This window comes from Phyllostomus hastatus, unplaced genomic scaffold (genome assembly GCF_019186645.2).
Source record: "Phyllostomus hastatus isolate PE091 unplaced genomic scaffold, TTU_PhHast_1.1 phas_scaffold_216, whole genome shotgun sequence".
Classification (NCBI taxonomy): domain Eukaryota; kingdom Metazoa; phylum Chordata; class Mammalia; order Chiroptera; family Phyllostomidae; genus Phyllostomus; species Phyllostomus hastatus.
Window position 1 is genome coordinate 17,439,323 of NW_025334018.1, and position 22,263 is coordinate 17,461,585.

The 22,263-nt window shown below is 51.5% G+C and overlaps 1 protein-coding gene and 1 long non-coding RNA gene across 3 annotated transcripts in view; one reads left to right on the forward strand and one right to left on the reverse strand.

Moving 5' to 3' along the window:
* Positions 1 to 3,017: 3,017 nt before the first annotated feature.
* On the forward strand, positions 3,018 to 4,595 carry LOC123804511. Its single transcript, XR_006783168.1, has 3 exons — positions 3,018 to 3,149; positions 3,792 to 3,994; positions 4,435 to 4,595. It is a non-coding gene; the product is annotated as an uncharacterized LOC123804511 (long non-coding RNA).
* NTNG1 (netrin G1) overlaps positions 3,141 to 22,263 on the reverse strand; it is a 260,055-nt gene continuing 240,932 nt past the window's right edge. For both annotated transcript variants that reach the window (XM_045816854.1, XM_045816856.1), the window contains one exon: positions 3,141 to 3,541. In XM_045816854.1, the coding sequence (XP_045672810.1) occupies positions 3,315 to 3,541 (227 nt within the window). In that variant the 3' untranslated portion in view covers positions 3,141 to 3,314. The remainder of the gene's footprint in view (positions 3,542 to 22,263) is intronic.

The following is a 22,263-nucleotide window of genomic DNA, read 5'->3' on the forward strand; positions in this document are numbered from 1 at the left end:
ATGGGGGTTCCCTCCAGGTTGACCCCTTGTGCTCGGGGCATGAACTCCTGGGGCGGCCTGCCGTTGGGAGTCTGGACTCCCAGGAGAGGTGCACGCACGCCCGAAAATGTGGAGGACATTGGGTAGGGAATTCCAGGTTCCTCGCTACTGAGATGAAGGGGGAGGAGGATCAGAATGGGGAGGAGGACCCTTTAAGCAAGGGCTTCTCTTTGCTGGGACGGCAGCTCCTCCTCCCGGCTTGGGTCACAAACAAAGCACTGTCACCTCCTGGCAGGGCGGCCCAACTCCTCTCCGGTAAAGATCACTGCTTTCCACGGAGCCGAACCTTTGGACCAAGATGTCTTTGAAGTCTTAGGCTCATCAAACGGTGTAGATGGAAAGAACCATAATTTACTTTGCGGTGAAGTAAACGCCACACACAAGACTGCACTGACACACCTTAAAGGTTAATCCAGATACAGGCAGAACGAGAACGAGGACCCTAAGTGTGTGAACAGTTCAGTGCCCACTTTTCAGCCCACTCATGTTCTTAAGACCTAATCTTACACATGGAGCCTGCTTTGCAAGAATGCCAGAAAGCGAGCAAACAAACAAAAACCCACAAGCTGGGGTTTCTTCAAAGAAACACACGCTTTAGAGGAATCTGAGAATCCAGATTCAAAAGAACATTTCATCCCCAGGGGTTAGATACCTAAAAGTGAATTTTTATTAAAAGCAGATCACATCATTTTGGGAAATTCATAAAACTATATCTGAATACACTGAATGCAATATATTCCTCCTCAATTTAGATTCCTCGGGCCTCATAAAGATAAAATGCAGATGGAGTGATTTGGATCAGGCCTTCATTAAGTTTTAGAATTAGCTTCTGGAATCCCGGGCACTGAAATGAAGTGTGCAGTGTGACTCCCGAGCGTGGCGACAAGGAGTGTGTCATGGCTGGAAAGGACACGGGCTGCCTTTGGCTTGTGCTAATGAACAGTAAGACAAAGCAGATCCCAGCTTTCACAGGGAAAATCTGCCTCATCATGAGGAGTCTCAGGCCCTGTGTGTTCTTGGCATTTTCACGTGTAGTCTTGGGTGAGCTCGATGGATAATTTGCTGTTTATATTTCTCATGTAAATCTCCAGTTGCTGGTTGGCCACTCTGGCACTCAGCCAGAGCTCTAATTTATTTCCATCTTTCCTTATTTCTTACAGCGAAAGAGACCGTGGGTTAGAATAACAAACATTCAATTGACTCAGGCGTGGGGTGGCAGGCAGGGCAGGTGTTACCTGTTTACCTTTTATTGCCTTCTTGGAATTGGCTTTTCTGGGAACAAAACCAATAAGACACACTGTTCCTTTATCTAGTTTTTAGCTGGGTTATTTATCAGAAGGCATTATGCTCCCCCACCCCCACCCCCACCCTACCCCGTTTCAGCAAGGAGCGGGAAAAAATGTGGGGCAAAGGATTCAGATAGGAAGCGGGTTCCCAACCTACCTCCACCAGAGCTCACTGTGCTACCCGGTCATGTACGACCTCGTTTCTTTAAGGCTCTGGTTTGGGTTGATAATTGTTTCTGGGTCCAGGAGGAGAGGCTGCTGCTACGAACATATCTGTCACCTGCAGGCTGAGTGTGCCGGGGAAGCAATGCACACACTGTGTCAGCCACCCTGAGACCCCGCGCTGCCTTCCCCTACCAGCCCCCCTTGCTGTCTTGCACGGTAATTGGCCTAATAAAAGGCAGAAACAAGAATGTATTACACCTTGGGCGGTACTTAAAACAAACTTTATTCTCAGGAACAGCAGTTATGTCTACTTGCTGCTGTATATTTGATATTTCCTCTAAATAGTTCATCTGAATATATTCAAAGTCCAATTGCTAACCACTCAATTTCCCTGCGACTCCCCTGGTTCCCCGGGTTGCCCCTCATGACACTTGTGTAAACACTGTATTTGGAAAGATACATAGATCAGCGTCCCTAGAGTCACATGGTCCCATCGATCTGTGAAAATAGCATGACTGAAAAATAAAAGTCTCTTAGTACTCTGCCAACAGGCTTTGGCATAATCTTGGCAATCGCTTAGATTTTTTTTTCTGTTATCATTTTCCCAAGTGGAAATAGTCTCATATTTTGCAGAAGCTGTCCAAGCTAGGGAACATGATCCCGTCTTCCTGGGTGAACTGAATTCGTCAGCTGCGTGTATTCAGTCCACACGGAAATCAGTAAAGTGAGTGTGAAACGGCTCGGTGGCTTCTCCTTGCGTCTTAAGAAACTGCAATACAAATTCCTGAAATCATTTCTGCAGGAATTTTTATTCTTTAAATCTTCCAGTGTTAAAGCAACAAGAAAACACTTAGAATGTCCTTTGGTGGAATCTTATTACACTTGTTATATATGTAAACTGATATTCTTTGATGCCAGCACGTTCGTTGCCCTTACAGAGAAACCTCTGCACAGTGAAACAAAACAGAACGGAAGAGGACAAAGTAAAATGTCAGTCTCTGCTGATTCCAATGAGATACATGAACAGATTGTCTGGTAACACAAACTGGCAAGAATACAAAAAAATCTACATATTACAGTATTTCAAGAAAAATAACTTCATTTGAATACAAAAGGATAGATACACTTTCTCTTTTCCCTATGGCCACTCTCGGACGGCGGGCGCGGCGCGGGCACCGGGCGCTGGGAGGACTCAGTGCGGCTTGGGCAGGCGGGGCGCGCCCGGCTTGAGCTTCTGGAGGGGTTGGTACACGTGTGCATCACCGACATCAGACAAAGAAATCTTTCGACCAACGAGGGTTACAGAGCAACGTTCACTAAAGCACAGGTTGGAAGGGAGTCAGGGGCTGAGACGCCCCGGCGGGCGGCAGCTGGAACAGGTGTGCGCGCACCCGTGCTGCCGCGCGCGCGCGGAGAGCGCTCCGACTCGGTGGGCCCCGCTCTGGGCCGAGCGGCACTGGGGCGCGCCGCGTGCGAGTACCAGCGCTCATTAGGTCGGTTGATTTGTGTTTCAGTCTTTCCTGTTGGCCGGGGGGGGGGCGCAGCGGGGCGGTGTCCCAGCCTTTCCCACCGGCAATCAGCTCTGCGCAGGCCACGCGATCTTCAGTGACACTAACCAGCCGCTGCCCGCTCCGGAGTCAGAAGGGAACAGACTCGCAGGTGCGCCCACGGCTGACAGATATGGCTTAGTTCAGTCGGGCCTCTTGAGTTCGTTCCCTGCGTCTGAGTGGGGGTGTCTGCGTGTGGGTTTCTAGGTCAGTGGCAAAGGCTTGGGCCGCGTTTGCTTCCCGAGGGCACAGGCCCGGCCGGTGGCTACAGCGCAGCCTAGATCACCAAGGGCCCGGCGGTGGCCAGCAGTGCGGTCACCAGCAGCGCCGGGCGGCGGAGCGCGGACGCCCCGGGGCCGGAGCCCGAGCCGCAGCCGCCGGCCTCCTCGCACCGCAGCTTCTCGCACAGGACGCCCGTGTAGGCGGCGGGGCACAGGCAGCGCACGTTGTTGTGACACGTCCCTCCGTTCTGGCAGTGCAGAAGCTCGTTGTCGCAGACATTGGCTGCAGAACGAGGGGGGAGGGGAGCGGGGCGCGGGGAGGAGAAGCAGAATCAATTTAAGTTCATCTGGTACATCATGTTTTCAGCTTAAAAGAAAATCTCTATCGATTCCGCGCTCCCCCCTCCCGGCTGCAAAGTAAGCACGTGACTCCCATTTCCAAACACAGGTGGTTTGCTGCCTTTGTTTGCACCATCCGCTCTTTTTCTACAGATTTTGGCTGCAACCTGAGATGGTACCGTTGTGCATTTCAGGCTATAGAGTATGGGGTAACGTCATACACCTGCTTTGGCAGTGGCTTCTCCCCGGACACCTGCGGTGACCTCCCGGGTTTTTAAAGGACAAGGGCCTCATGCAAGAATGCAGCACTTTGAAGCCAGGGGATGGTAATTAAAATGCAAAGCAGGACTGCTGAAATGACCAAGAGCCTCCAAGGGATGCGACGTTCTCCCTGCAGGTGATTCCAGTGTCGCATGCATGATGACAGAAGCCAACTGGAAGGGACAGGATGGGACAGGGGGCAGGCAGCATGCTCCAGGCGGCAGCCACACGGGAAGAGAGAAAGCTGTTTCTCTGAGAGGTGTGAAGAAGAGCAGTCGCTTCTTCTGCTCCTGACAGCCTATTAGGATTTTTATCCTCTTGTACATGTGGGAAGCAGCGTCCAAGGTTACCTTGGTTTCCCGGGGATAATAATAAATATGCAGTGGTGAAACCCTGATTACCCAAATTTCACTCTGTTCGCCGATCGATCACCTTCATTTGAATAAGTCAAGACAAGCAATTCCAGAGACTAAAATTCATTTGCGGTCCCTGTCATGTAACTTTCACCTCCGATAATTTCTTAGTTCTTCAAAATTCTGGTTATCCTCATTAACGCCAGGTTTCTGATTCGTTTAGATAATCAAGGTTTCACTGGTTTGGCAGAATGCTAAATAGAACCCAGGGACGGGAAGACAACAGCAGAGCAAAGAGCCAAGAGCACGGCCCAGCGACAGATGCTGCCCAAGCACTCCCCACGCGGAGACACTCTGGAGTGGGCGGTGGGGGCAGAGCAGAAAAAGGGGTTTGTTAAAAAATAAATTATACCATTTTTTCTTTCTTTTTTTTTTAATGCCATGGTTAAATTTCCCCAGGGTACCATGTGTGACTTAACCACACACATACATACACTCAATAGTCCTATCAATTGCAAAGTATTTAAAAAAAATAACCCCCGTCTCCCAAGTAATATAATTCAATAGAGAGTGTGGTCTTGTCATTACTCGTGTGCCATGGTCACGTCGCCTTCAGAAGTAGCTTCTTTCAGACACGCTAATTAACGGTCTGTGTGCAGCTGAGCTGAGGATAAATGGTGGGGGGTGCTCAGAGGGTGGAGGACCACGTGGCCTCGACAGGGCCCTGTGTGACCACCTTCCACAACTCCTTGGCGACTTCTTGGTGGCAGTCGCATAATGTGTTGGTGTAATTTTCAAATGGGCTCACGCTCCCTATCTGTCAATGACGGGAGTGACCACTAAGGCCTACTAAACCCTGCAGCTCCACATCTCGATGGACGAGGTGGTGTTCCAGCTATAAAGGACACAGCGGGTGGTTTTGGCTGTCATTGAGGCGGCGTAGACGTGGTGAGTGGGAGGCCCACGTGATAGTATTTTAGGAGTCAGGGTTTACAGTGTCAAGAGCTGTAGTCAGGAGGTCAAGGCTACAAGTGGAGAGAGATTAGATCATGGTCAAAGCTGACAAAAGCCTTCTCCTTCCTTTCGCTTGGTGCTAATTTGGAAAGCATGCATAGGTTTTCAGGATCATGCATAGGTTTTCAGGATTTTGTTTTGCTTACACTTCAGGAAATATCTGTTTAATTGGGGCCGCGTGGAATAAACACATCCAAATAACTCTCTGCATTTAAAGTTAAAGATTCTCAGCATTTTGATTCCAGGCAGCAGATTGCTGAATGGAATATTTCCTTTCATTTAGGTACTGGAGCTAAGGAAATAGCTGTTCCGTCAATATCGATAATTGCTTGCCTTGAGTAATTGAGAAGAAATCAATAGTTAATTAAATACTGGTCCCCTTTAAAAAAAAAAGCTGTTTTGCTTCTTCCTGGGCCTGAATGTAAATCAGCTGTTGAACACAGGTTTCTTTTTTCAAGAAGTTGGTGATTATGTTAAAATTCAATGCCTTTTCTACATTTAAATACTCCACTGGTTGATGTGGATGATTATGAGAAATTTAATACACAGACAAGGAACAAATGTAACCTCATGAACTAGGGGAATGTGTTTTCTGTAAGAGAGAAACAGGGGAAAGAAAGAAACCTAGAATCTAGTCCATTACTTTAGAATTCACTGTAAGACATGCGACATGCAGTCTCTTGATCGTGCTAGCCTTTCGACAGAGACAGAACCTGGCCCCTCTGTTGGCATCGTGTGCTGGAAACACATCTACCCCTAACTGCAGACCTTACCTGCTACTCATAAACTTATGCTCCATCTTTGTGTGTCTTTGAACCGAAACCGTGGTGCTCACTGAGTAACTGGGTGGTTAACCAATATCACTGAGCTCTTCCTCAGCATATGCAACTCTGTACTCAACACCACGAGGGCATAAAAGAAATATAAAGCTCAGCTCTTACGGAGTTCCAGTCTGGTGGGGAAGATAAAATATATACAAGAAATGATTTCGTATTAATTTCATTAAAATGCCCTCGTCAGTTCCAACCAGCTGAACCACCGTACCTGTGGTGTGCCAGGCATCCTGCTAGATTTTATAGTTGTTATTCTCCCTGCCCTAAGGGAGCTGACAGTTTGGCAGAAAACAAACACAATGAATGTGTACAGAAATAATTGTGATACAATATAAAAAAGACAGTAAAGGGAGCATTTGCAAACAGCTAGGGGAACTCAGATGCCAGTGAATAATTATTTGGGGGGAGATTAGAGTAGATGAAAGAAAGAAGACGGTCTTTGAACAGAGGTGTGCACCAGGCAGCTACGGCAGAGAGAGCGTTAGGGATGGGAAACGGTAAGTCAAGGCACAGAGGGGTGAAGGAGCCTTGTGCTGGTTATTAAGCAATGGTCTCCCAATTCTAAATCCACCCATTCTTCTGGTGCTGAGGCTGGAACCCTGCAAGTTGCTGTTGGCTTCCACCCACAGGGGGCGCTAGAGGAAGCAGAGGAGGTAAGAGGGAAGAAGAAGAGATTCCCCTCCCCGCCCCCTGCCCTGAGTTGTGTGGCTCTTCTTGACAGGATTGCCCCAGCAGTGGCCCCTCTTCCAACAGCTGCATTTGAATCCAGGGCTCAACATTTTTGGAGCCAGCTCCATCTCCCCCGTGGAGGTTCCTGCACCAACCTTGATTTGGACCTATCGACCTCAAGAGGGTGCAGGCTCTCTTGCAAGGGGGTCTTGTTACAAGCAGGAAAAGCTCATTAAGGGTTCGGGAGATATGGGTTGGCGACAGGGCTGATGGGTCATCGTGACAAAGGGCGAAGCTGCCGGAGTAGGCGACCCCATCCTGGTAGAACACAGATGAAGCAGAAACGAGAACTGGGGGCGGAACACTGGAGAGTATTAGCGTTCCCGCCGTAGGGAGAGAAACAATGACCATGAAGGATGCTGGGAGCAAAAGACGTTACCAGAGCGCAGGGAGGGCGTGAAATGAGTCACCGAGGGCCTCCGCGGCAGTGGCCTGGGACTGGGAACAAAGAGACCACAGGAAGTGTCTGAGAGGAACAGCACGTTGAGGTGGGGCCGGGACACGTGAAAATATGCGTGGCATGCCCTTATAGACTCAAAGAAGGGATTTTGGAATAATTAGAAAATGGGTTGAAGAAATGTGAGGAATTGACATTTCCTAGTCGCTGTCTTTCCAAAGTAGTGATTTTCAAAAGGGGGTGGCTGGCTGTGCCTCCCAGGGGACACTTGGCAATGTCTGGAGATGTCATTTGGTTGTCACAACCCCGGAAAGGACGAGCGAGTATGTAGAAGCCAGAGATGCTGCTAACCACCCTGCAATGCACAGGACGGCCCCCACCGGAAGGACTGCTCCTCTGTTAGCGCTGGAGTTCGAGGAGGAAGGCCCGGCTCGGGGAGTCAGCCAGAGCAGGGAAGACGAACAGGTGCCCTTAGGAATACTGCGGAGAGGAGCACAAAGACGCCTTGGAGATTCTGGATCAGAGATTGTGAGGTTTGCAGGTGAGGAGGCATGGGGACTCGAGGCGAGAGTAAGTACCAGAAGCGGAAATGAAAGAGTGGGCTACCTTCCTGGGGGTGTGCCTGCAGAAGGTTGGGTTTGGAGACACACCATTCAGTGCTGCGCCCGGTGAAAGGGTGAGTGGAGCCCCAGGCACCCTCTGTCTTGTGCTGTGCTTTGCTTTGGCAGAAAGGGTCACATCAGAGCCTGAGCACAACTCAGGGACTCGGGCTCAGGAAGCGGAGAGCAGTCTGGGGCAGACGCAGAGCCCGAGCCCAGGTGCCGCAGCTCGGAGAAAGGCGGCCGCACGGAGCTGTGTGCTGCGCCGCCCGAGACAGCGGAAACCACTCTGTGCCCCTCAGTGGATCTTCAGTCGCACCGACCAGCTGTTCTGCTTGCTCTCACTCCACACCGGGACCAGGTGAGGTCCCTGTGAGTAGCGTTCAATGTCACGTCTTCTAAGTTCTACTGCATTTCTGGCAGCGCTCCAAATGCAAATCAGCTCAGACATCACACCGAACCCCGAGTTCCAAAGGCCCCGGTGGGGAATGGCCAACACGTTGCGTACCGCTCTCGTTTTCCCTTCCCCAGTGCCGAGAAGACACCTCACCATGGCCCTCGCTTGCGCTGCACTTCAGAATCCCTCTCAACACAAGGTTCCAGGGACCTGCTGCCAGGGACAGAACCGGCAGCACGCCCTTGCAGCCCCGGCGTGACCTCCGCTTTGGAAATCCTCCGCAGACTGAACACCCAACTGGGGAAGGATTTCTATCCAACGCGCGCACCCAGCAGCGAACAGCACGCACCCTGTCCACCTGGTGCCCGTCTGCGTGGACGGGCCTTAAACTGAACACGCTGAACCGACTTTGGGCAGTACTGACCTTAAGCGCGTCCTGATTCTCGCTTCACAGTCTAAGGGGCGCCATCGCAGCCAGCACGGCAGGTGTATGTCCAAACCCCTCCCGCAGCGCTTGGTTCGGTATTAGATGCACAACGTTAGTTGCAGGCACAATTAATTCTTTTTTTTTTATGATAAACGGGGACCTCTTAGATATGAAAAGCTACCACAGTCCTACTTTGACCATAGCTGGACGACATGCTAAAGGATCACTTTACTCTTGATGAAAATAACTCATTGATGGTGTGTCCAATATCACACTGTAGGACCTCTTACCCCCGATGTTTCAATGTCAGGAATGGTTTCCAAGGCAGTGGCTGGGAGGGTCTGTGGCCTCCGACAGGCAAGGGTGTAGCGTTATTGTTAGACGCAAACGCAGTTACGGGGCTAAAAGACGAAGTGCGGTCCTTTCCGGCGGAGCGGCTGAAGTCAGCAAGGGGTTACACTCATTCTGACCACAGCTTCCGCGAGCGAGCTGCAGCGGTGGATACGTAAGCTCCCAGTGGGGCTGTGAGTGGATGACAATGCTCCGAACTCTCACAGGGAAAGAATGAAAACAAGGAGCATCTCTTCCTCCCTCTTTCGCATCGTTGTCCTTTCCCTGCAGCACGGATGATGAGGGTGCCTGGGATGGAGCGGAACCCCCCAGCTCCCTAACTTGATTTCGGTGGGTTCCTTGATCGCCGTCCCCATTTCTCCCTCCCCAACCTCCACCTATTGTCAAAATGTGAATTGTGAGACTTTGATTCCCTTTCCCTCTGCGAGTCCTGTCTGGAAGGTCTTGAAAAGCAGACCTAGAGGGGGGTTTCACAGGCTCCGAGGGCACCAGCCGGGACCTAGTGTTGCTAGTTGCCGTATTCTCCCTTTTCTCCCCCTGTGACCTGAAGGGTCACTTATTCCCATTATGGCCATAATGACCCATCACACTACCAAAGGCAAGTTTTCTTTCTTTCTGTTTGGGTCTCGTTCAAAGCTACACATTTAAGTCCACCCTGCCAGGGAGCTGTACGCTTGAGCAATGCTGGGTCTGTATTTATAGACTTGAAAGTTTCTCTTTCTGGCTTTGTCTCCCGCACTTCAAGGAATTGATGCAATGCGTTACCGTGACAACCTCCCTTGATGGCTGTATTAATAAAGTGACCTCTACCTTCACCACCCGAAACGAGCCCAGGATTGCCGAGGGAACGATGTTCGAAATTGTTCCCGTCCTTTTCAAAGAAGTGTCCAAGAATGAATAACCTCCGCCCAGCTGGCTAATAACAAAAGCATGTGCGCGGCACCCGGTCCCGGTTTCGGCGTGTGAGAGCGTGTGGCAGGGAGATAAAGAGCTGGGATGATGACCCACTTATTCAGCCTCGGCAGCTGTTGCACTGAGCTGCGAGATGAGACACGTAAAACCGAACCCCCAGGTTCGCTCCTAGGGAACGGAAGAAACTTTATTATATAGACTGCTGTCGAACGGCCTTGTGGGTGGAATCCGAGGCACACTAACTGCATTTTTCCCTGCCTTTTCTCACTTCTGCCCGGCTGTGATTGGTGGCACGGTGCTGTGGAAGGTGCACGGACGGGGAGACAGGAGACCCGTGTTCTAGTCCCGAGGAGCCATCGCTTTGCTGCGAGGCCTCAGACACATCAGGGAGCAGAGCAGGGACGAGGGTCCATTCGACACTGCCAGGGGCCTGTTCCAGACGACCGTGTCGGCCGAGGAGCAAGCCACAGTCTTCTGGGGAATCTGCCTTCCTTCCAGGGACAGCTCGGGAGCGGAGGACGAGTTTGAAGCGGGTGTTTGTGAAGTTCTCTTGAGCTTACCGACTCGCATAAACATTTTGCACGGAACGTCTAGCATGTTAAAAGGCGGCGAGTGGGGAATTCTTCCTCTTTGTGATGGAATCCATGGTGTCTGTTGGGTCCCTGACCCAACAATAGTAGGAGTCTTGTTGGCGAGGACTCCGGGGGCTGTTTGGGCTGGATCCGTGTGGCCTGTCCGTCTCCTCTGGTGCCCCGTGGAACAGGGGGAGGTTTTTTGGTTTGTGTGCTTTTTTTTTTTTTTTGCCCTAAAAGCAGGAGGAGTAGGAAGAGAGTCAGGTGAAGGACTTGTGATTCAAGCCTGGTCTCTGCGGTTAATGGGCTGGGTGAACTTGGGGAAATTGTTTCACCTCCGTGCGCCTCTCTTCCTCCACTTCCGAAGCAAGGGCGATAACACGGTCCCATCCGCCCACCTCCCCGCTGTTGGGAGCCTCGAGATGACTTACGAGGAGGAGCTTTAAAAATCCTGGAACACGGCCTGAGGGTCCGACCCCTCCCCCACTGCCCCTCATGCTGGAAGAGTGAGGGGCTTGGTCCTTTCTCGGTCCGAGTGATGCGTTCGCCCTCCCTCTCTAGTTCCAGCTGCCTGCCCTGAAAAGGGAGGCACATGCCCTCCCTCAGAGACGGCGTGTGCACGCATGCGTCCCCTGTGGGGGTGAAACAGAGACGGCGTGGGGTCAGCAGGCAGCTCCTGAGACACAGCGTGTCTCCAGCGCTGCGCACCACGACGACGCAGAGCCCTGCACGGCGGGGCTGGGGGTGGGGCGGGGCAGCCGGGATCTCGACTGAATCCCGGGGAACATGCAGCGGGAGCCTCCATGCTTTCCTGCTCTCCGTCTCCACTTCTGCCTGTGTCTTTGTCTGTATCCATCTGGGCACAGTGGTGCTGGCAGCACGATCCCTGGGGGACAGCATCCAGCCCACGTGGTTTTTCGGTGCAGTCAGGTCGAGGGACAGAGCGAGGGCTGCTCGGAAAAGGGTAGACGCCATCAGCTGGGGGGTGAGGCAGGTCTGCGTCCTCAGGCCGGCAGGCTCTGACGTCTGAGCACGGCCATTCTGGGCTTCCTCACGGAACATTAGCCCTGATGACGGGCGCGACGGCTGCGCTTGTCTCATCAAAGGCAGCACTGCCCAGAACGTCGTTACAAAGCCACGTTCCTCTGAAGGAGGCCGTGTCTGCAGGACGCAGTCGCCCGGCTCCAGGAATAGATGCCCGGCCGCGCCAGTACAGGCGCGCGAGGCGTCGCCCCAAGCTCCCCGAAGTTTCCAGCGTTTGCAACCCGAAAAAAGCCTCTGCTGATGTTGAGAAAGAATTCACGTCCTGAGACTCCCACAGGCCGCAGGCTGGGCACCTTTCCCGGAGCGATCACGAAGGATGTGTGGAGATCCTATTTAGGTCAACACCTTCAGACGCAGACGGAGGCGAGGCGCTCACGAAAACGCTGCTGGGAAATCGCCGCCGTCCCCATCCCAGCGTCAGGAAATGCACTTGTCGGGTTTAATAAAAAGGTGCCACCTCTCCTCTGTGGCCTGAGGTGAAAGACGGGGCCCCCTGGAAGGCACAGTCCCACGCGATGGCCACGCACAGCAGGGGGAAGCCATCATTCCCAAGTGTGTGACACTACGTCAGGAGGAAAAGCTGTCCAGACGTGTGTCCGGTGCGATGCCCGCACACACCGACGGCAGCCACGGCAGACACGGCACGCAGCGGCAGCCTCAGGAAGAGCACTGTGACCAATGACGCCAAAACGTGGCCCGTGCTTCTCTCTGGCCGGCGGAGGGCAGGTGGTTTTAGTGATTTCAGCCTTCTTCTTTATCCTTTTCACTCTTTCCAAATTGCCTACGATAAACACATAGGCCTCTGATGATATTAAAATGTCCGTGAAAAGAATTGTTGTTCCTTGAGAAAATAAGTCTCTTTTACTGAGAGGATAAAGGTAATTCGTTTAAGAAATGAAATCCTGGGACCAAATTTTTCCATATTTCCCTACTCGTGTTCTTACCATACATTTCTAGTCAAACTACCAGGTATCTTAAATGTCTGTAATAATTATCTTGGAAAAGGCACACAGGGGTGTCCAGGCTTTTGGCATCTCTGGGCCACACACACAGGAAGGAGCAGCGTTGTCTTGGGCCACACATTAAATGCACCGTGACATGTAATCACAAAGAAGTCTCATAATGTTTTAAGTAAATTTACCACTTTGTGTTGGGCCTCATTCATTGTCATCCTGGGCGGCATGCGGCTCACGGGCCATAGGTTGGGCACCCCCAGAAGAGTTCTTACATGACCCCATAACCACGAGAGGGCCCTGCACCCCGGGATTCCTTGCCACGCCCGAGACGGCACAGCCTCAGGTGACCACGGAGCCAGCACAGCCTCCTGAGCTAAAGGGACCCGCAGCCCGAGGCCATGTGGTGCAGACTGACGCAAAACGAGGGGACGTTTTTACACTTGAGCATCAAGACACAGCGATGACTGGGACTGAATTTCCCACGGCCCTCCCAGCCTAGCGGCCCACAGGCAGACTTAACTTAGAGAGAACGTGTTACCTGCAACGTGACTTCGTGGGAGACTCACACCTGCCCCACGGGGGCACACCTGCCCGCACCTGTGACCTGCACACGGCGGCTGTGTCGTGAGTACTCGCATCGTCCCTGGCACTGCACAGAAGCCCGATCGGTATTAAACAAATAAACATCGTCTTTGGACCTCTTATTGGTAGACAGATGGTACACAGATAGTTACTGATACAGAATGATATAAAGCTTCTATTACAGGTTGGAGGGTGGGAAGTAAAAGGAAGTGACCCTGATGGCCTCACTGTAGCTTCCGGAAGCAGTCGGAGGTGAGCATGAAGAGGCAGGAGTAAAGTGGGGTCATGAGGGAGGGTGAAATGTTGAGGAATGGGACAGGAAGTGACCCAGGGACCCGTGTACCAACTGCACACTGTGGGTGGTCAGGGCTTCCCATGTGGGGGGGGGCGGGGTATGTGGGGGGGACAGCCAGGTGGCCAGGTGAGCTGGAGCTCAGATGCGTGCCCTTCATTGGTCATCAGGGACCATGTATCAGCTCTGACCTTGATATGAGCGTGGCGGTTAAAATGAAGTCAGGAAAGACTCGGCCCTGAATCAGAAACTTTGTGGGGTTTTTTTTTTCTTTTTTTGAGTTGAAAGGTCACTAGGGAAACTGTGACTGGGATGGAGGTAAGAAGCTGCCACGGGGACATGAAGAACGCAAGGAGGAGGATGTGGTGTTCTTCGAGATGGCGTGGGGGTTGCGAAGGGAGGCCCGTTTGTAAGATGCCCCCCGTTCTGCCCCGTGGGGGGCAGGGCGACACCACCGGCCTCCGGTAGTCTCCATCAGGAAATCCAAGTCTCTGAGGCTAAAAAGAGATGATTGTGTCATTAAGTCACACGTGTGATTATTATTTTTTTGAGACAGACTGTTTTTGAGCACTTCATAAAGCTAAATATAATTTGAGGTTCCTGTTTGTTGAGCTACAGCCAAATGTCTCCTTAGAGACCCAATTTCTCCTGTTCTGTGCTTGGCAGGAGTGTCCTAAATATGGGCTGAGCCCTCTCAGGGTTTTTAAGCAGCAGGGATATTTAAGCATGAAAAATATCTACTGAAATCAAACAGCAGTCACTTTTCTTAATGATTTTTCTCCCCCCAGGAGCCGCTCTTGTCTGCTGTGGTCTTGCTGTCCCCACAACCACCTCTTGACAACATCAAACCGCATCTTGAGAGGTGGTTTTGGAACGGCAGAATGAAACAAAGCCATTTCCTCGTTAATGCCCATGTCAAGGCGAAATGAATGGGTGCCAATAAATTCAAGGCGAGGACAACGACGACGACAGCAGTCATTTAGCGATGCCGCACTCCAGGTAAAAACGACTGATAATTTTCAAAAATGTCATTTGCTCCCGGAGACCAAACGTTCAAGCGATCTAAAACACATCCGCGAGGTTAGGGAAGGACAGAGGGGCGGTAATTACAGACAGGTCGTGAGCGTACCTTTTCAGTAAAGTCATTGCTCACCCTTGCGCCTCGCCTCGTGCTTTCCCACCGACGGACTCCTGAGCCTCCCCAGCGTACGGACGGCGCGGTTGAGTACTTCTCTTCTGCTGTGGTGGTGTCCGCGTGTCTGGGTTCGAGTACGGGCATCGCCACTCATGGCGCTCCGATCTGGATTTCTGAGTCTCTGTTTCCTCGTCTGTAATGCAGGCCACTTCACGTGGCTGTTGTGACTCTGAGACATTTAACGCAACAATTGTTATTAAGTGCTTTGTGCGTCCTACAGTGAAAACACGGACTAGAAGAGCCACTGAAATGGTGCTTATTTTTATAGGTTCATGGATTTCCATCTCCGTAGACAGTGTAACTTTGTGTTGCGTGGGCTCCTGTGTCTTCTAATTCGCTTTCATCATTAATGATTTCTAGCTCCCTTGGGTGCTTAATTAATACTCACTGACTTGGACAAAATATCATCTTACACTCCTACTGATAGGGGACTCAAGAGTTGGGAAATTTTAGCTTAAGGTCAAAAGTTATAAGCCTAGCAAGTAATGTATATGTTAAAGCTTTGTTTCAGAAGCTGCAGATTCTGGCTCCCAGGAAAACAGCCAACCTCCTGGGGCACTGCTGAAGATTACCGCCTGGGGACAAGTGGAGGTATCCAGTCCTTTGTGTTCCAGGGAGAGACAGACGACCACCCGCCCCTGGGAACAGCTGACTGCCCAGGACAGGAATGTCACAGCTTCTTTCACCCAATCCTCCCTGAATCTCAGAGCCCTCACCCCATCTTGTTTATTCCCCCATTATAAAAAGTCTGGCCTGGAAAGAGAAGGCAAGATGGTCTGTTGGGATATGAACCCACCATCTTCTCAAATCGCCGGCCATCTGAATAAAGCGCCCATAAAGACTCAATGGCTGTCATTGCTTATTGGGTTTGATAGTGACAGGCAGCTCGAACTCCAGTGTCTTTTCCGGTTTCACTACATTTCCTTACATGCTGGAAAACAACTGCTTACCTTTTGAAAAGACCTGCTTGTCTGTTTTTCTTTAATGATGAGAATCACAGACAAAAGCTCTTATTGAAGAAAACATTTGAGTCCAGACAGGGATGTGAGACCAACTCACGGGCAACGTTACGTGATTCCATGCAACGTAACTTTTACTAACACCAACCTCCCACGTAACGCAGAAAGAGGAGCTACTCAGAGTCCTTTCTTAGTACCCAAGGGAACCTTCCTGAACGGGAAAAGAAACAGGTGTAGGTATCAGAGCAAGTCCACAGAGCGGATGAACCGAAAGGCGCAACGGAAGTTCCTGCAGGTGCAGAGAAGGGTGTTGGGAAGCTGTCCCCGCAGAGCAAGGCTGGTGTGTCCCACACGAGAGCTGAGCCGTGACACCCTGAACAGACACCGGTGGGGCGAGCAGTGCATGCACGCTGTGTCCTCTCGGTCTTCCCCATCCAGGAGCCGAAAGGAAAAAAAAATGAACTGGTTCCGATACAGAATTGGGAGCGTGAGAACATTCCTTAAAACTCCGCAGGGAGGCGGTCCTGCTTCCCCTGAAGGAAAGGAAGTCCGGCCAAGGTCACCGCGGGCAGGAGGAACGAGACCGAGTTACGGAGCAAGCACAGGGCGTGTGCTGAAACACTCGTTCTAACAACCCACTTCCTTCTTTCCGACACCTCTTGTTTTTGACTGTACATACGTGTGCACCAGTTAGGAGTCATTCCACAACACGGGTTCCGAGAAAATCTGGACTTTGCCTGCTTTGTTCCCGGGGGTGTGAGCGGCGCCCTGTGAGAACAGCGTCTGGGACCGGGTGGCATTCGATGCGCACCTGAGTGTTTCCGAGTGAATGATCGAATGCATTTCATTTAAAAAGCACTAATTCCATTGCTTCCTTTATACTTCTAAAATGCCTCCCCACTGCGTCTCCTCTCTCCCCGGAATGACTCTGCTCAGAGAGGCTGCGGCCAGTGTGAGCCCCTCCCACAGCGCTCCCAGGGAGCACCTCCGGCTCCCTCGTGCACCCCCAGCCTTTGCGGGACTCCCTGCTGCTCCCTGGGCGGTTCTGCGGTCAGGAGCCCCCACGGTGGGGTCCATTTCGCCCTGTCGTCTGGTCTGCGTTTACTCCCCAACGGAAACTTTCTACTCCTGGCCAATACACTCACTGTTCTGCACGCACCCCCACATACACACACACACACTTCAAATTACAATGAAGAGGCTACACACTTTCACACGCCATCTTGCTGAGTATTTCCACTAATCTCCCAGGGTATGTATTTTTATTATTACCACTATTTCCATTTTATGGGAAACCTGTGGGTCATGCCCAAACCTTCCCCGGCGACCGAGCCACAGGATTAGAATGCAGGCGCCTCTGGCCCCAGAGCACCAGGGGTCCTCGCTGCCCTCCCGTAGGCTGACCGCTGCATGCTGGCCCCCGAGTCGGTGCCTCTGCTCCTGCTGTGTCCCCGCCCAGCCTTAAAGGTCCAGCCCATGGCCAACCCCCACCAGGAAGACTTCTCCGACCCTTGCAGTCTCCAACACCCGCCCTGCCTTTGAGGCCGTGTGGCCGATGATGTAGAGCCAGGGGTACATGTGAAAGGTGATATAATCAGGGGCAGCTAAATTGTAGTCTTGGTTGCAAATCCACCAAAAACTAGCTGCCTGATCTCACGCAAACCACTCAACCTGTCTTTGTTTCATTCACACAATGGAGGTAATTCAATGCCTCACAGGACGGTTATGCAGATTGAATGAATTAATCCATATCAGGCCATTACAACGGTGCCTGGCAGAAAGTCCTCCAGGGAATGTTGCTGTGTGTGGTTCTTCTGAACCTATGACGGGCGGGCACTCCCTTTTCCACGTGCCTGTCGCGTCTCCTCGACTGAAACGCGAGCGATCTGAGGGCAGGGCGTCGTCGCGTGCCCCTGGCCGCCGTCCACACTGGGCAGCGGCCTGGTGCTTTGGGCACCGTGAGCAGCCCGTGACCTTGGCTCCTCGAGGACAGCAGAGGTCCCATCTTTGTATCTTCAGACATCTCTACGATCTCTGTGTGCGGAGCGTCTCAGCCTGTTTTTCTGGCTCATAACAGGAGATTCCCCTTGATGGTTTCTCAAGTGATTTCTCCACTCTACAATCATGTAACCGTCAAATCATCCCTGAGAATGTAATGGAAACCATCGGAATTTCATTACTAATTCCAACTATGCAGAAGTTCCCTCAACTTAGTATTTTTTTTAGTTCCTTTTTTTTTGCTGTGGAGAAGAAGAGAACAGTGGGGAGAGAAGGGAAGGAAGACCTGGAAGGCAGAGCGGTGTGGGGTTGGGGAGCCTGGGGGGCGGTGATGCCCCCCTGACCTGCCCAGGCAGGCATGCCTGTCTTCCTCGGGGTTGTCTCCAGCTCTGTGTTTGGAGGTGTGGGTCACACGTAAAGTTTAAAACCTTCAAGCTCTTGAACCACAACTGTATCTTAAACTGAGCTTCGATCCAGGCCGTGTCACTCCAAGGATCAGAATGATGAATGAATCACATGGACTCCCTTTAAGAGAGCCCAGCGGAGTGAACAGGATTTTGCACGCCTCACGTTCCCAGGCAGACCTGCCCGAGGCCGAGCCGAGCCAAGCCCCGCCCAACCACACACGCTGCTTCCGCTGCTTCAGTAGGTGTGCTGCTTGCTGCTGGGTGGTCCGCCCCCCGCCCCAGCCCCAGGCCATTGGATCTGGGGTATCCTCCAGAGTCCTAATTGTTTTGGACCAGTTGCCCCACGAAGGCCCCTTGGTTGGTCTGAAGTGCTTTGCTCCCCTTCATTCCTCTTTCTCGGGGAAGGAAGGGGGGTCCCTGCTCCCTGCCACAGGTATGTCAAACCTTTTATCTGGGTCCAAGCCACTGGTTTCCCAGTGGTGCCCCTAACTAGTCAAATCTTCTGAGCATCACTCCAGGCCCTTAGGGTCGGTTTCGGCAGGTCTGCTCAGGCAATTTCTCAGTGCTAATGATGTTGCTGGTTATAAATCTTTCTGCTTGTCAAAGCTCCCTCCAGTGTGGGAAGGCATTAGTCTCAAAGCTAGCCTGTGGCCGGCCTGGCTTTAACAGGACAAAGCGGGCCGGTATTCACAGATTGCAAAGGGAGAAAAGACTCCTCAGGGTGGGGAAGTGGGGGGTGTAAGTGAGGGGAGGAGGCACGCAGTTCAACCCTGAAGGGGCGGGTTAGGCTCTTACTTCAAAGTTGAAATAGAAGCCTTTGCCCTGTTGCCACTGAAGGCTTTTGTATTTCCAAAATAATGATAAGAAGCCTTTTTTCTTTAGTCTAGGAAGCAAGTATATAATTTCAAAATAACCACAAATCTCCCAAATCCATCAAAATGGAAATGTATTTAAAAACAAATACACTGCATTTTTATTGTGGGCATTTGGCAATTTTCAGGGCTGCTAATTGTTATTAAATTTTAGGGTTAAAGTGATCAAGAGGTATAGTTTAACAAACTTATGGAAATGACTCCTAAGGACATTACCAGGGCCCTCCCGTAGGTCAGGTGGCCAGCTGTTTGGAAATAAAATCTTGCAAAACATGGTACATTTTAATTGCTGGCAATTTTCTGATGAGAAGTCTTAGGCCTTCTTTTGATCGAATGTTTAAATACATAAAAAGTTTTAATGAACATTATGGAGCATATTCGTTTGCCATTTTAAATTCATCAATCTTATTTTCTGGGAATAAGTGTAAAAACACCCAAGAAACAAAGATTCCCACAAAACTGAACCTGCATATTATTTTTTCTAGTATTACATAAGTAACACAATGAAAGTTCAGGGCAAAACTCCAGTCAGTAAAGAAGAATCAGGCCGAAATTTCAAGATCGATAAATCTGCCTGATTAAGTAATACGCTACAGGGTATAGATTTATTTTGCACTGTTAACGTCAATAGATCCTTACCTACACCGCCAACAGCAGCGATGTGAGAATAAGGGGAAATACGTGAGTGACCACATGAAAACATAGAGAATTTTCAGTGATTTCCAGCCTTCATCAGTTTATTTCCTAAGAACCACATAACGAATTCATGGTGGCGACCGGTACTTGCCTAATCCCAGCAAACTGCATGATCAATACACGCTCACGGGACTAGGGATCTGGCTGAGAACATCGTTGAGTAGAAACCCGGCAAGGGACAAATGAGGCCCAGGGGTGCCGTGGGGGGAGGGGAGAGAGAGGAGTCCCCTGGTTTGGGTGCGGACGGCTGTGAGTGACAGCTGAAGTGACCTGGTGGGGCGGCTCTCTCCCTCACCCGCGCTCCAGGAGGAATGGCAGAGGCTGTGAGCATTCAGGGCCGGGTCAGCTGTTGGCTCCTCGACCCACCAGCTGTTGACATTGGCCGGGCAAGGACCGCCCTGAACCGCAGCTGCTGCATCTGTGAGGCAAGCACGTGCTTTCCTAGCGGGGCACTTCTGAAGATGCAAAGAGACACTGCGAATAAAAAAGCTTCCCGAGAAATGGTACCTAGTTTGACTACGGAGAGGTCTAAATGAGATCCGATGGTCTAGGAACACCTGGCAAGTAACAAGAGCTTCTTGAATGCTAATTCCTCTTCTCTTTATAAGAGATTAAAAAACAATAGTTCTCTGCAGAGTCCCCTTCCTGTTTGGTAGCTATAGGAAAAGCACATGTTGAGATGTCATCGCAGATTCACTTTTTGGGGGGAGGGTGTTCAGTTACGCTGAAATCATAATAACGAAAGCTGACATTTCTTTATTGATTACTCAGTCTGTGCTAGGCATGTTTCTATGTGATTTTCATGCACTGATTTGTTTAATCCTCTTTCTTTTTTAAAAAAAGATTTTATTTATTTATTTTTAGAGAGGAGGGAAGGGAGGGAGAAACAGAGGGAGAGACACATGGATCAGTTGCCTCTCACACAGCCCCACAAGCCAGGCAAGTGACTGGGAATGGAGCCAGGGACCTTCCGCTTTGCGGGGTGACGCCCAACCGACTGAGCCACGCTGGCCAGGGCTGTTTAATCCTCTTAGCAATCTGACAAGGTAGGCGCTCTCATCCTAACAGTTTTACAGATAAAGCAACCAAGACTCGGGGGAGGTAAATGACCTGTCTTTGGTCACACAGGTCACACAGGTGGCAGAGCCTGGGGTCGCACCCCCTCCTGCGGGATCGATCGCTTCGTCATTCTGTCTGCCGGCTTCGCTCTGGTCCCGGTGCTGGAATGCTGCGACTGCCACTACTTTCTCTTGCCATTTCCCTCTCTACCAAACACAACCAAGCACGGATCGATTATAAAGTATCCCCGCGGCAAGGGCAAGAGAAAAACAGACAAAGCACGTCTCTGTTTGCAGGCCACCTCCACGTTCGGATTTAAGACTGAGTTTCCCAGGAACGGCAGCCCAGACTGCTCAAGGTCCTGAATCCACCCATTTTCATCACCTGCTTTGCACCCAACCTGGTCCAAGCCACAAACACCTCTTACTGGACCAACAGCCTCGTTAACTCCAACCTTGCCCCCTCTGCAATCCACTGCCCACACAGTAGCCAGAATTTTTACTTTTAAATACAAACCCCATGTCATGCCAGTCTCCTGCTTAATGTCCACTGCACTTAGAAGAGAACCCCCACGGCCCGTCCTGGCCTTCAGGGACCTGTGGTCTGGTCCCCAGTGCCTCCCTCTCCTACCTCATCTCGGGCCACCTCCCTCGAGATCACGTGCTCCAACTGCGCTTGCTCTTCCCACTTTCCAAACCGGCAGCTCCTTCCTGCCTTCCGGCCTTTGCAGGTGTCTCCTCTGCCGGAACACCCTTCCACCAGAACGTGCCCGGGTGGGCCCTGGCCACGCTGGCTGGCTACCAGTGTGACGTGGCGTCCATGTGTGGTCGGTTCCTGCTTCCCTCCTACCAGCGTGTGAGCTCCCACAGCAGGTCTCCGAGGGACTTCTTAGCACCTCATCCTCATCCCCCCAACAGCGCCGGGCCCAGAATTCACGCACAATATGCATGCTTCCTGAGTCAAGGAAAACCTTCTGCGGCTCATGTCACCCAGTACCCTTTCTTTAGGGGCCTCAAACAGGGCAGGGATAATAGAGTCTGTGGGAACTCACTTGGCTGGGGATGGAGTTTAATGGCCCTTCTAGCCCAGGATTAGATAAGCTCTGCTGACCTTCTGCGCTCTAAGACGCGACGTTAACTAGTGCTGGACAAAATTAGCACCCTGGTGCCCAGGGCTGCCAGGCCCTCCACAGCTAAATGTCACCGGGCACGTGTCACCGCAGGGTCGCTCTTCACAGCTTTGCTCCAGGGGAATATTCTGCACTTGACATCCAGCAGACACTCTCCCTGCGAGAACAGATCATTCCTCATGACGGAGGGACAGCTTCCAGCATTGGATTCCGCAGCTCGGCTTACCTCCCCTCTCCGAGTTTGGTAGAAAAGGGAGACCGGAAGGCCGTACCGCTGTCCAAAAAAGGGCCTATGAAATAATTACAGCTATTATTTCAACAGAACTTTTTCCCCTGGCGGTACAGCCACGACGCTAGGAATATAAATATTCGTGAGGAGTCAATACTGAACCACGGGCCAGAGAGGAAATAATTTCCTATCCCAAATAGGAACTATTGGGTTTCTTTGTGAGGTTTAATTGCCAAGGTCCTTCCAGGCCGTGAAATCTGCCCTGCCTGATCAGATACCGTCAGCTCGCCTCTCCCGGTGGGAGGGGGGCGGGGAGCGGTGTCACCCACACGGGGCTGCTAATGACCGGAGGGCGAGCTGACTGGGAGCTGTCAGGATGTCACCGCACAGGCGCCCAGCTTAG